Source organism: Thamnophis elegans, chromosome 3 (assembly GCF_009769535.1).
Source record: "Thamnophis elegans isolate rThaEle1 chromosome 3, rThaEle1.pri, whole genome shotgun sequence".
NCBI lineage: Eukaryota > Metazoa > Chordata > Lepidosauria > Squamata > Colubridae > Thamnophis > Thamnophis elegans.
In genome coordinates, this window is record NC_045543.1 from 128,334,290 (window position 1) to 128,346,819 (window position 12,530).

The following is a 12,530-nucleotide window of genomic DNA, read 5'->3' on the forward strand; positions in this document are numbered from 1 at the left end:
GGAAAGTGATAGATAGATTTCTCCAATTTTGTTTCCTTTACTTACTTTCAATTGTCCCCAGCTGATGGGAGAAACAACCACCAATTGGTCTCCTTTCCATGTCATGTGATACGGTTAGGCAAGGACAGGATTCAGTCCTCTTGATGCCATGAAGCCAGAGGTAAAACGCTACCAGTTTGCCTGAACAGGTCGCTCCGTGGCAATCACCTGTGCCGTGCAATTAGAAATTGTGTGGCACAGCTGATTTCCGCACAGCTGATTGTCAGAACTACTGGTTCACCCAAACTGGTAGTTGTTTTTTTTTAACTACCGGTTCGGACAAACTAGTAGTTCCAACAATCAGCTGTGCAACAATCAGCTTTGCCCCGTGATTTATATTCGCTGGAAAGGAGGAAATCCTGCTTCCTAACGAATCTAAATCACACGGCACAGCTGTTCCTCTCCTGCTGTTCTACTTATTTTGCAGATTAAGAAAAGGCTTTTTAATCCTCCTTATCAGCACTGCGCAGTAGCGCCTGTGGTGTGCATTGCTTGAAGCACGTGGTTGGCACGAATGCACAATTGCAATTGTGCCACAATTTAGCAATAGCAATAGCAGTTAGATTTATATACCGCTTCATAGGGCTTTCAGCCCTCTCTAAGCGGTTTACAGAATCAGCATATCGCCCCCACAGTCTGGGTCCTCATTTCACCCACCTCGGAAGGATGGAAGGCTGAGTTAACCTTGAGCCGGTGAGATTAGAACCGCTGAACTGCAGATAACAGTCAGCTGTAGTGGCCTTCAGTACTGCACCCTAACCACTGCGCCACCTCGGTTCTCCTAATATCCAGCCATTGCAATTTGTTGCAATGGCTGGATATTAGGGGTTTAGTTTCTTCAAAGTAACACAGTTTCTGCATTTGTCACAACTCAATTAAGCAATAAAGGCCCCTTTAGCATTATTAATTAAACTTGTGAAGCAGAAGATCTTCACAAGTTGAATTAATGATGCTAAGGGACCTTTCCCCATCCTTTCATTATTTTCTGGATATTTTTGTCCTAAAATTAACCAGGAGAATTTTACGTTCTGATGATAATGCATTTATTTATTTATTTTATTATGGACTGATTGCCGGTCCACGTTTGAATGGAAATATCGGGCTTGTAGGAAACTGCAGAAATGTTAGAAATCATTCTAGTCTTATAGGATTTTATAACAGTCTATTGAAAATTGAACATCATGATTAGTTGTGGAATGCTAACCGATGAGGAAGAAAGGATTGAAAACCAAGGCTGAAGATATTGGAATATATGATTAGTGGGATCCTTGATGCTCTCTGAGCTTGGTGATTTTTTTGAAGAAATTTCATTATCCAAACTACATAACATTTTCAGTGAGTAGTGGGGGTTTGCTCTCAGTTTATATTCCAGTGATTTACCCCATCAGTATTGGTTGAAGAAATATTCTCTTTTATCAAATATATTATTGAATATGAGTTTTCTCCTGAGACATTATATTGCATATCTGTTAACTCTCCAGTTGGAGAATCCAGGAAAAGAAACTCCTGGGACATTATTTTACCAAGAATATAAACTTTACTGAATAAACCACATTGGCACAGAAGAAGCAAAACCAGCTCTGGGCTTCATATACAAAAGCAAACACAGTTTTTTCCCCATTGGCCACCCATAGTCCACTACGTCCCCAAATCACTTCTGTTGATTTTGTTATGGGAACCAACTGGTAATGCTGAGACATCTGTTCAGAGTGCCCTTGAGGAGGGAACAACATCTCACAGGAACCAATGATGCTTGGATGCCATTCCCTCTATTCTTGCATTCCATTCCACCCCCCCCCCACCCCTATTCTTTGTCAAGTTGCGAGCGAAGCGGAATATAAGTGAAAGGGTGAGTCAGTCTTGACAACAGCCCTTATTTCTACTAATTCCCAAATCAGATCATTTAATCTGCTCAGCTTTCATTTCGTTGCCCTTTCTTTGCATTCCCTGTCATGCTACCGATGTCTTTATGAAAAGGCAAGCAAACTTGGATGCAATTATGTGTGATTCCTTAAAGATCGTTTTTGTATTAGGTGTGCATAAACTATGTGGATGCAGCTTGATCTGCAGTTAAAATGGAAAGGAGGCCATTCAGTAATCCTCTTTCCGATGTTCCAGCAAAAGTGGGTTTCTCCCAGTTCAGCCAAGTAGGTAATAACTCGGTCATGCAGGCACCTGAACCGGTTACATTGGCGGCGCCTATGGTGGCGCTATCTTATTTTCTTTTTTTACTTCTGCACATGCGCACGTAGCGCATCCCTGAGCGAACCACAGTAAAAGAATCTGGAGCCTACCCTTGAATCCCAGGATTTGAAAACCAGTCTGAATTCAGATGAATTTATATTCTGTGTGACCCATAATTAGGCTCCAATTTTTACTATCTTTTTACAGGTATCATGTATGTATTTATGGAGCAGATTATTTGTAGTTCAGGATTGAATTATGGCGTCCTTGCTATACTCCAGTGGTTCCCAAACTTGGCAACTTTAAGACGTGTGGACTTCAACTCCCAGAATTCTCCAGCTAGCTCTTCTGGTTGGAGAACTCTGGGAGTTGAAGTCCACAAGTCTTAAAGTTGCCAAGTTTGGGAACCACTGCTATACTCTGAGCTTGGTGGTTTTCTTGCAGACAGTTCATTAGCCCACTAGCTAATAATCAGTGCATGATTATGGTGATTGATAGTTACGATGTGATGGTATTTATTCATTTGTTTGAAAAAATTATATTGCTGCCTACTCGTTCATGGCGATTCAAGGCAGCTGACAGGAAATAAAAACACAATATAAAAGAAATAAAATAATAATAATAAAGTAATAAATCCCCATCCCAACAACAACACACAATCATACTAGCCGTTCCATGGCTCCATTTGGCTCTGGGTTGTTCTCTAGTTGTGTAATGAAACTTCTACAAAAAAACAACCAAGCTCAGAGAGCACAGAGGACTCCAAATTATGAATTTGTTTATAAAACTTTTATGGGTGCCTAAATGAAAATTTGGGCAGTTTACAACACGGACCTTTTAAAAAAAATATTTTCATTCATTTCATATTACAATATCGGACACAGTGCGACCATCCTGGCGTTATCTCCGCCATACACACTATCATATAAAACACTATCATATCATATATACTCATCATACATTACTAATTGTTTACAATTATTCTGCCCAATATACTCATTTATATTTACACATATTACAACACATTTAGGGTCTACAAATCCTGTTTATTTCCTGTTCCAACTCCCACCTCTCAGTTCCAACCATTGTTACAATCTATTCCATATATCTTGGTATTATATCTCTCCTTTATTCTTTAATTCTAATGTCAATTAAACCATTTCTGCGCAATCCAATACTTTCTTTATTATCTCTCTTTCTAAAGGTACATTTTCACTTTTCCATTGTTGGGTGTATACCACTCTCGCTGCTGTTATAATGTATAGTATTACGTATGTTGACCCTGTGGTCCTCTGTTATAATTCCTAATAAAAATAATTCTGGTTTAAATTCTAATCTTTTTCCAACCATTTTTTCTAATCACATCTGAATCCGTTGCCAAAATTCTTTTGCTTTTTTACATGTCCACCACATGTGGTAGTATGTGCCTGGTACTTGATTGCATTTCCAGCGTTTTGGGGATAAATTACTATACATTTTGGCCAATCTTGCCGGAAGAAGATGCCATCTATAAAACATTTTGTATAAATTATCCTTGTGTGATATGGCCATCGTTAATTTCCTATTTCTTTCCCCCCCCCACCAAAAAAAAGAATGCGGGGCTTTTTTTACAAACATGCTTTTTGTTGTTTTGTGACATTTCATTTCTAATTCTTCTCCTTCTCCCCCCTTTTCTCTTGCAATAATGCCATACAGAAATCAACGTCACTGATCTAAACCAAGATGTGTTGACAGTATCAGGCCTTCAAGGAAAAACCAGTTACCACTTGACTTTTGAAGCCTATACAGCTGCAGGATCTGGACCTGTTAGTACCTTGAATGTGGTTACAAAGGAAAATTGTAAGTAATGAGACAATTGGATGTTTCTTCTGTATTTCGGCGTTGTCATGTGTTGTAAGAACAAATGGTGTGTAGCCCTTAGCAAGCATTAGACTGGGTTTCAACATTTGTCAAAGGAAATCATACCATTAATATCAGGGGTGTCAAATTCAAGGTATGGGGGCCGAATCTGGCCCACAGAGTGCTTGGATCTAGCCTGTGGGGCCACCCTGGAAATAGCGAAGGACTGGCTTGCAGTGGCTCTGCCAGAGAAAATGGAGCTCTCCTGTGGCCCCACTGAGCTCCATTTTCACTGGCAGAGGCTTGCAGGAGGCCGTCACAGCCAAAAACGGAGCTCTGTAGCACATTTTCACTGGCAGAGCAATTACGCCACCACAGGTGTTCCCGACACGAGTGACATCAGGCTGGCCATGCCCACCCCAGCCCCCTGAGGTCAGAAACTACCCTGATCAAGGTAGTTCTTCAACTAATCAAGGCTGAAAATCAGCTGACAGGGCAATGCCTCGCGTGCCCTCAGAAATGGCCCTGCATGCCACATGTTCACCATCATGGACCTATTGCTTTCTAGCTCTCCTCAGGGTAGGGATAAGGGATTTGCTATGGACTCACATAGTAGCCATTTTCTTTTTTAGCCTCTTTTTTTTTGCTGTTAAAAAAATTGACAATTGAGGTGGGATGCTGGCTGGCTACCCCATTAATTGCTGCAAGTGGAGGAAATTACTCAGCTGGAGGAGCCTATGTGGTGTAGTGGTTCAGGGGATTGAACTAAGGTTGGGAAGGCCCAGGTTCAAATTTAGCTTCAGCTATGGAAATTCACTAGAAGACCTGGGTCTAGTTATTTCCTTTCAGCCCCTCAATCTCAGAATGGTGGCTGTGAGGATTAGATGCAAAAGTGTGAGCACCACAATTAAAGTCAGGGTCTAAATCTATAAATAAATGAAAGGGGGGAAAGGGGAAACATGGAATGTGGCTCAGTGGCATAAAAATGAAGATGATGCAGTGGCCTAGTGCAGTGGTTCCCAAACTTGGCAACTTTAAGACTTGTGGACTTCAACTCCCAGAATTCTCCAGCCAGCAGAACAGAGCTGGCTGGAGAATTCTGGGAGTTGAAGTCCACAAGTCTTAAAGTTGCCAAATTTGGGAACCACTGGCCTAGTGATTAAGAAGCTAGACCTCTAGGTTGGAAGGTTGGCAGTTCGAGACCCAAGCAATACTTGACAGGGTGAGCTCCTGTTCCTGCCCCAACTACTGCCAAGCTAGCAGTTCAAAAGCTTGCAAATGAAAGTAGATAAATAGGTACCGCTTCAGTGGGAAGATAACAGCGCCCCGTGCACCTCAGTGTATATCCATGCTGGTCCACATGACTATGAAAGTGTTTTTGGATATCTCTGGCTCCCTCGGCAAGGGAATGGAGAGGAACATCACCCTTAGAGTCAGAAACAGCTGGAAGCGGGAAACCTTTACCTTAATATGAAAACGTCTTGAGGGTTGTAGGGGAAGTGAAGTGAAGTAAAATTACAGGCAAGATTGAATCCAGAATAATGGGCACTTTTTATGCATTTAAGAGGAGAATGATTGTTAAAGACATCCTTATAAATAGGTAGCAAAAATAAGAAAAAGTTCAATTCAATGAATCAAACTGAGGTCAGACTGTAAGGTATAAATTAACAGAAAAATTAAGAATACTGTTTCCAATATAGTTGCAAGATGTTCATAAAGCTACCTTGTATATTTTTGAAATTGTATCAGAGCTTTGTCAGTAATCTTTTTGCTTAGTGTCTAGGATGCTACCATTTTGGGGGTTAGGAATATAGCAATAGCAATAGCATTTAGACTTATATATTGCTTCATAGTGCTTTACAGCCCTCTCTAAGCAGTTTACAGTCAGTATATCTGGGTCTTCATTTTACTAACCTCAGAAGGATGGAAGGCTGAGTCAACCTTGAGCATGGGGAGACTCAAACTGCCAAACTGCAGTCAGCCGGCAGTCAGTGGTACTGCTCCTTAACCACTGCGCCACCGCAGCTCATATAAAATACAAGTATAAAATTTAAATTATATAAAATGTAAATGAATATAAAATTTAAATGATAAATGTCTCAGGAAGGAAATTTTTCCAGGTGCTTCTGATACTCCTACAGATGTTTTGTTGTTGCTATTGTTGTCTTGACATTGTTAATTAGGTAATTTAAATTATAGAATTGTCCTTCAATAGCTAGCAGAGTACCAACTATCAATAGAGTATTTTAGCTCTTTCTCTGTGCATAAACAGCAGGAGGGAAACTTGCCATTTCCCATCAATTACTTCCATTCCTTTTAAACTGTTAAAAGCAACATTGGTTATTTTCTGGAAATTTGACTTAATGTTGAAAGACTTTCTAGGAATTGCCCCATAGGGTTGATGGAAGTTGTTGACTAACTGAAATATTGCTGTCTTACTAGCTTTTCTCTCTTCTACTTTTCAGCTTTGGGATTGATCATTGCCATAATTATCCCGGTGTCTGTGGTTCTTGTGTTGGCAGTTGTAACTGGAATCCTTTGCTACCGGAAGAGGGAATGGTAACTTTGGCATCCAGCCATCTTAATTTCTTTTTTCTTCTACAAAGAGAAACAGATTCTGGCGTATATTCTTGTATTAAGCTATTAGATGGGATATAAACTTTATCTTCTGTATAGGCGAAGATTTATTGATAAAACATAGCAGTCTCCAGACACACACTAAATCTCTTGCGCTCCAAGAATTGCATTTCACTGGGCAAGATTTTGGGAGATACCACTGAAATTTGGAGGACAACTTTCTTGAGGATGTTGATCAGTGTTGGGTTTCTAACTGGTTTATTACCAGTTCACTCCTGCTCGCACTCACATGCATACGCAGAAGCATCCAGCCGGGAGAGCATCCCGCAACCGCCACTACTGGTTCGGGTGAACCAGGCTGAACTGGGAGCAACCCACCTCTGATGTTGATATAGCCAGACTCAGGATGGCTGGTTGTTAATGCTAAAATAAATCTCTCTCTAACCACGTGGTGGCTCAATGGCTTAAGATGCTCAGCTTGTCGATCAGAAAGGTTGGGAGGTCGGCGATTTGAATCCCTAGTGCTTCATAACGGAGTGAGTTCCTGTTACTTGTCCCAGCTTCTGCCAACCTAGCAGTTCAAAAGCATGTAAAAATGCAAGTAGAAAAATAGGGACCACCTTTGGTGGGAAGGTAACAGCGTTCCGTGCACCATTGGTGTTTAGTCATGCCAGCCACATGACCATGGAGACGTCTTCAGACAGCGCTGACTCTTTGGCTTTGAAACTGAGCACTGCCCCCTAGAGTCAGGAAGAATTATCACATATGTGCAAGGAAAACTTTTACCTTTATCTAAATATTTTTTGGGGAAGGGGAGCAACTCCTGAAGTTCATTCAAAGTGTTTTTGAATTTAAGGTTTAAGAATATGAAGAAACAAAACTCTCTATCAAGAGTTTTGTAGCTCAGGGTTGAAATGAGAGGTCTTTGGGGTTTTCTAAGAGTAGTTGTTTTCTTGCAGATGTTTAATTATACACACTAGGTAACATCATCAGTGCTGCATTGATGAAATTATCTAGTTTGGATAATGAAACATCTGCAAGAAAACAACCAAGCTTAAGAAGCACCGAGGATCCTTCAAAAATCTCTATAAATGTCCAGTGATCAAGACCCATCTTTGGCAACCTTGAGTTCCTCCAAGCCCTACGTGAATTTTTAATGAGTGATTGCTTCTGGGAGGAACAAACAGGAGGGGTGAAACATGACTCATTTTGATATTGCAAATAAATGTTTCAGGAGGTTTGGTGGCAATTCCTAAAATAACATTGCTTCCCTTATTTCAAAAGGATTAAAGAAGTCTTCTATCCCGACATTCCAAACCCAGAACACTCCAAAGCTTTGGATTTCCCAAGGGATTCAGAGGTAATGTGTTTCATTTTACCATTCAAATAATATCGTCAGAATGCTGATGGATGGGGTGAGGTTGGGAAAGGGCAAGATAAAGGAAAATCTTTCACTTTCTGAGTGAAAGGATGTTGTGTTTCTGTTAGTCCAAATAATATATCCAGTGGTGGGATTCAGCCAGTTTGCACCTATTCGGGAGAAATGGTTGTTAACTTTCTAAGCAGTTCGGAGAACCAATTGTTGGAAGAAATTTCCTTTTGTTTTTTCCCACTTTACAGGGCTGATCCCTGTAAAGGAAGGCCAGAAGGAAACTTTCTGGTGTTGTTTCTAGCCTAATCTTTATTGCCCTGCTTACAGAAACTGCCTCTCCTGTTCACCCTTATTACATTGTAACAGCTAAGGCGAAGCGCCCATCGACCTGAGTGACCTTGAGTTGGCCACGCCCATACAGTCACATGACCACCGAGCCCCACCTACCCAGCTGGTCATTAGGGCATAGAACTGGTTGTTAAATTATTTGAATCCCACCACTGAATATACCCCATTCAATAAGAACTCCAAGGCAGGCAAAGTTTCTCAAAGAACATTTTTTAAGACATATCAAATCGGCAACTTCCTGGTGGAAAATCAGTTCTCTAACTTGCTGCTGGTTTCCCCCTCCCCAATTAAAAGTAAAACTTCATCACTTTCCCCCAGAATCTCAGCCATACAGTCCAGTTGCAAGATGACCTCAGTCTCCACCCTGCTAACACCTGCACGAGCGTCCTTGATTCCCTAAATTTTATTTAGGCCACAACAGCCCAGCTAATCTCACACCCCCCCCTCACCCCCCAGCCTCTTCACTCCAGACTGTGTCATCTCTGAAGCAATGGGGGGAAATAACTCTACTAAAACTGGAAAAGAAAAATGGCCACAGTTCAACCAACTTCAGGGGTGACAGTTTTTTTCACTTGAGATTGAGAATGAATGCAAGGATTGAAAAAAGTATCTTCAGCTCTTGAAAAAAATGAATTGGTGGCAGGAGTAACTTCAGGATTTATGGGCATCCATAGGAGGGCAAGGGGCAATGATGGTACATAGACCAAGACTTCATAACAGAAGAGACAGACATGATGTAGCTTGCATATTTTCATAATGATTTCATGTACAGTGTTTCTCAACTTCAGTGATTTTAAAACGTGTGGACTTCAACCACCAGGATTCCCCAGCAGCTGGAGTCAATACATATTAAAATTGCTGGGGCTTAAAAATACTAATGTATGTCATGTCATTGTGGCTTCTAACCGATAGCTGTGGAATGGCAATAAATGTTTAGCTCATTTTTAAAACCTCTAATTATGCTTTTTTCAGCCCACTAACTGCCTAGATGAAATACACAGGTTTTGATCAAATATATTACTAGTACAAATAAGCCTATTCACATATAAACTAGCCCTTGGATTTTTAACTAAAATACCATAAAAATAAGGGATGCAGGCGCTCAGTGGCTAAGACGCTGAGCTTGTCAATCAGAAAGGTTGGCATTTTCGAATCCCTAGCTCCGTGTAACAGAGTGAGCTCCTATTACTTGTCCCAGCTTCTGCTAATCTAGCAGTTCGAAAGCATGTAAAAATGCAAGTAGAAAAATAGGAGCCACCTTTGGTGGGAATGTGACAGCATTCCATGCACCTTTGGCATTTAGTCATGCCAGCCACATGACCACGGATACGTCTTCGGACAGCACTGGTTCTGTGGCTGTGAAACGGAGATGAGCAACGCACCCTAGAGTCGGGAATGACTAACACATACATTTGAAGGGAACGTTTATCTTACCATGAAAATGTGCTATGGGTGGATCCTTGAAATTTTTGTACATTCCCCCCCCCCCCAATCTATTCTGAAGGACTTGATTTGTTTCATGTTTTGTATGAATAAATGTTCTTTTCCAGAACAAATACCACGTTAAATTTTCACAACCGACATCTACAGATATATAAGGATATTTTAAAAGAGCATTGCCATATATATTTGTGGATAAGCCCATCTATGGCTAAAGCAAACCCAGTTTTAGGATTGTATTGCGAGCCTAAAATTATTGGCTTACCCATAAATACATGTGATAAATGGTTTACATTTTTATTAGTTAAGTTAGATCTTATTTGCTGAGAATGTCCAAGTTTATGAAAGTCTGAGCAGCATTCTTAATTAAACAGCATGTCATTGCTTTGCCGTTTATGGTATAAAGCAGCTTTCTTATTTAAACCACTTAGCTGGCTTGCAGCAAAACAGAATCCCAGGCTTGGTGGAAAATGAGGTGAAATTTGCAATATTTAGTCAACATGGCACAAAAACCTGGAACATTTCTAGAATCTCTTTCCATCCCACCAAAGCTAAAATAAAATATTCATGTAAGACTAAACAGTTCAAATATATATATATTTAAAAAGAAAGACAAATCAGCACTAAAGAGAAAAGTGAGGTAATTTTCCTTCCACTCCAAAATAATCCAGTTTATTTACATTTGCAAGGGCTGAGTATACCAAGCTTATTTTATTTTCTGATTGTAGGGGAACCCGAATTCTAAAACCTTGGAGATGAACCCATGTACTCCCAACAACATCGAAGTAGTTGAAACCCAGTCCCAGGGTCTGAAGATTGAAGACACGGCCATTACATCATCTGTTGAGGAAGACCCTCCTGAAGATGGCTTGGAGTCTGAATCGGGGAGCCACATTGTGGTTTCCTATTGTCCACCAATCATTGAAGAAGTCATATCTAATCCACCAGAGGATGAATCTGCTGTGTCTTCCCAGGTTGTTTATATTGATGTCCAGTCAATGTATTCAGCTCCCGTTAAACCAAATGAAGAATTAGAAGCTGACTGTGTGGTTTCAGCAGGTTATAAACCGCAAATGCAACTCGCAGTTAATAGTTTCAGACAGTTGGAGGAAACATCAGCGACAGAAGAGGACTCAGACAAGGGTGCAGGCTATAGGCCACAAGCGAATGCACCCTCCTGGAATACGGGCGGTCCAGATTCTCCAGACTCCACAGATAATGTCTCGTTTGGGAGCCCTTGTTCAATTAATTCTCGGCAGTTTTTGATTCCTCCGAAAGATGAGGACGATGAGTCTCCCAAAGCTATTAACTCAGGATGGTCTTTTGCTAACTTATTTCACACCAAATCAAATGAGTAAGACATGGTGGCCCTGGAAATAGCTGTTTGCTTGGAACTGGTTGTTAACAGTTTTGGAAGTGCTGTCTCAGCGCGTTGATTATTTCGGTTAAGTTGAAAGTTACAGTGGACATTTTATAACTGGTAGAGATGCTAATTCACAGCATTTCAGGGAAGGTAGTTTTAAACCAAAGAGCAGCAACTAGTCTGCAACTACCTTTCAACAGTCTTCCTTTTCACCCGCCTTCCCCAATGCTGTCAGTCGGATTCAATGTTCCTTATCTGTGACTATATTTATGATGTTCTATTTGGAGTATGCCAGAGGAAACATAAGCAAATAGAAGCAAAATTTATATCTGCAGGTATCAATATGTCTATTAAACTCAAAGGGATACATATATGCAGGTGTGTTCAGGATTGGGACCTTGTTGTCTAATCAAGAATATGTTTAAATTTTAAGAAAGTATATTTAGGGCAGCCTTTGATGATGATGATGATGATGATAAAACACTACAATAGTGCTGCTGATGGTTTTATGGCATTAGATTTCCAGCTGCTTTGGAGAACCGTTGTTTAAGGCAGTTTCTTCCCTTTTAATTCCAGTAGAGCCAATTTAGATTGCTTGCCAATCGAAGCTTGCAGTGTTATGTTTATGAGCCTGCTGTATGCATGTATATACAATAATTTTGACTCAGGATACCACACAAGTGTAACACTGATTTTAAACCTTAGCCAGGTATAGATAAATGTTGGACTTCTAGCATATTTTTTTAATAAACTTTATTTTTCCATACTTTAAGAAAGATTAAATACAATGTGTGCTATGTCCTCACCTTAAACCGGAGAGAATATAAACTGCCTTCCTGACATCCCATTTCCTAGCACTGATGTGGATCTAGACATCCTAGTGGATATTTAGGTTTTATGCCCCAACTGGGTCTCTTTCAGAAAGAGATTGATGAATTTGAGACTGCCGCAGAGATGTGCAAAATGTTCCATACACATACTGTGTTTCCCCAAAAATAAGACAGGGTCTTATTTTCTTTTGGACCCCCCCTCCCCCAAATAAGCGCTTGGCCTTATTTTCATGGAGGTCTTATTATTTTTGAGGTGCAGGAGGCGGCGAGCGTGGCCAACTCATGGCTGCTGCTGTGTTGCAATATTTTGGGGGAGGGCTTATTTTTCAGGGGAGGGCTTGTTTTAGCGCATGCACTCAAAAACCCGATTGGGCTTATTATCCAGGGAGGTCTTATTTTCAGGGAAACAAGGCATTATTCTCTATGAAGGACAGCTCATTTTGTGAGATTGGTGTCCCAACTGAAATATGCACGTTTTGGATGCATGGACTAAAGCAAATGTTTTTGTTTTTTGAGCAAAAACAGTTGGGGGACACAG

At 40.6% G+C, this 12,530-nt stretch overlaps 1 protein-coding gene across 3 annotated transcripts in view; it reads left to right on the top strand.

Moving 5' to 3' along the window:
* Positions 1-11,928, top strand: part of LIFR (LIF receptor subunit alpha) — a 120,553-nt gene extending 108,625 nt beyond the window's left edge. For all 3 annotated transcript variants that reach the window (XM_032213074.1, XM_032213073.1, XM_032213075.1), the window contains exons 17-20: positions 3,919-4,062; positions 6,528-6,621; positions 7,924-7,999; positions 10,528-11,928. In XM_032213074.1, the coding sequence (XP_032068965.1) occupies positions 3,919-4,062; positions 6,528-6,621; positions 7,924-7,999; positions 10,528-11,157 (944 nt within the window). In that variant the 3' untranslated portion in view covers positions 11,158-11,928. The remainder of the gene's footprint in view (positions 1-3,918; positions 4,063-6,527; positions 6,622-7,923; positions 8,000-10,527) is intronic.
* The last annotated feature ends 602 nt before the right edge of the window (positions 11,929-12,530 follow it).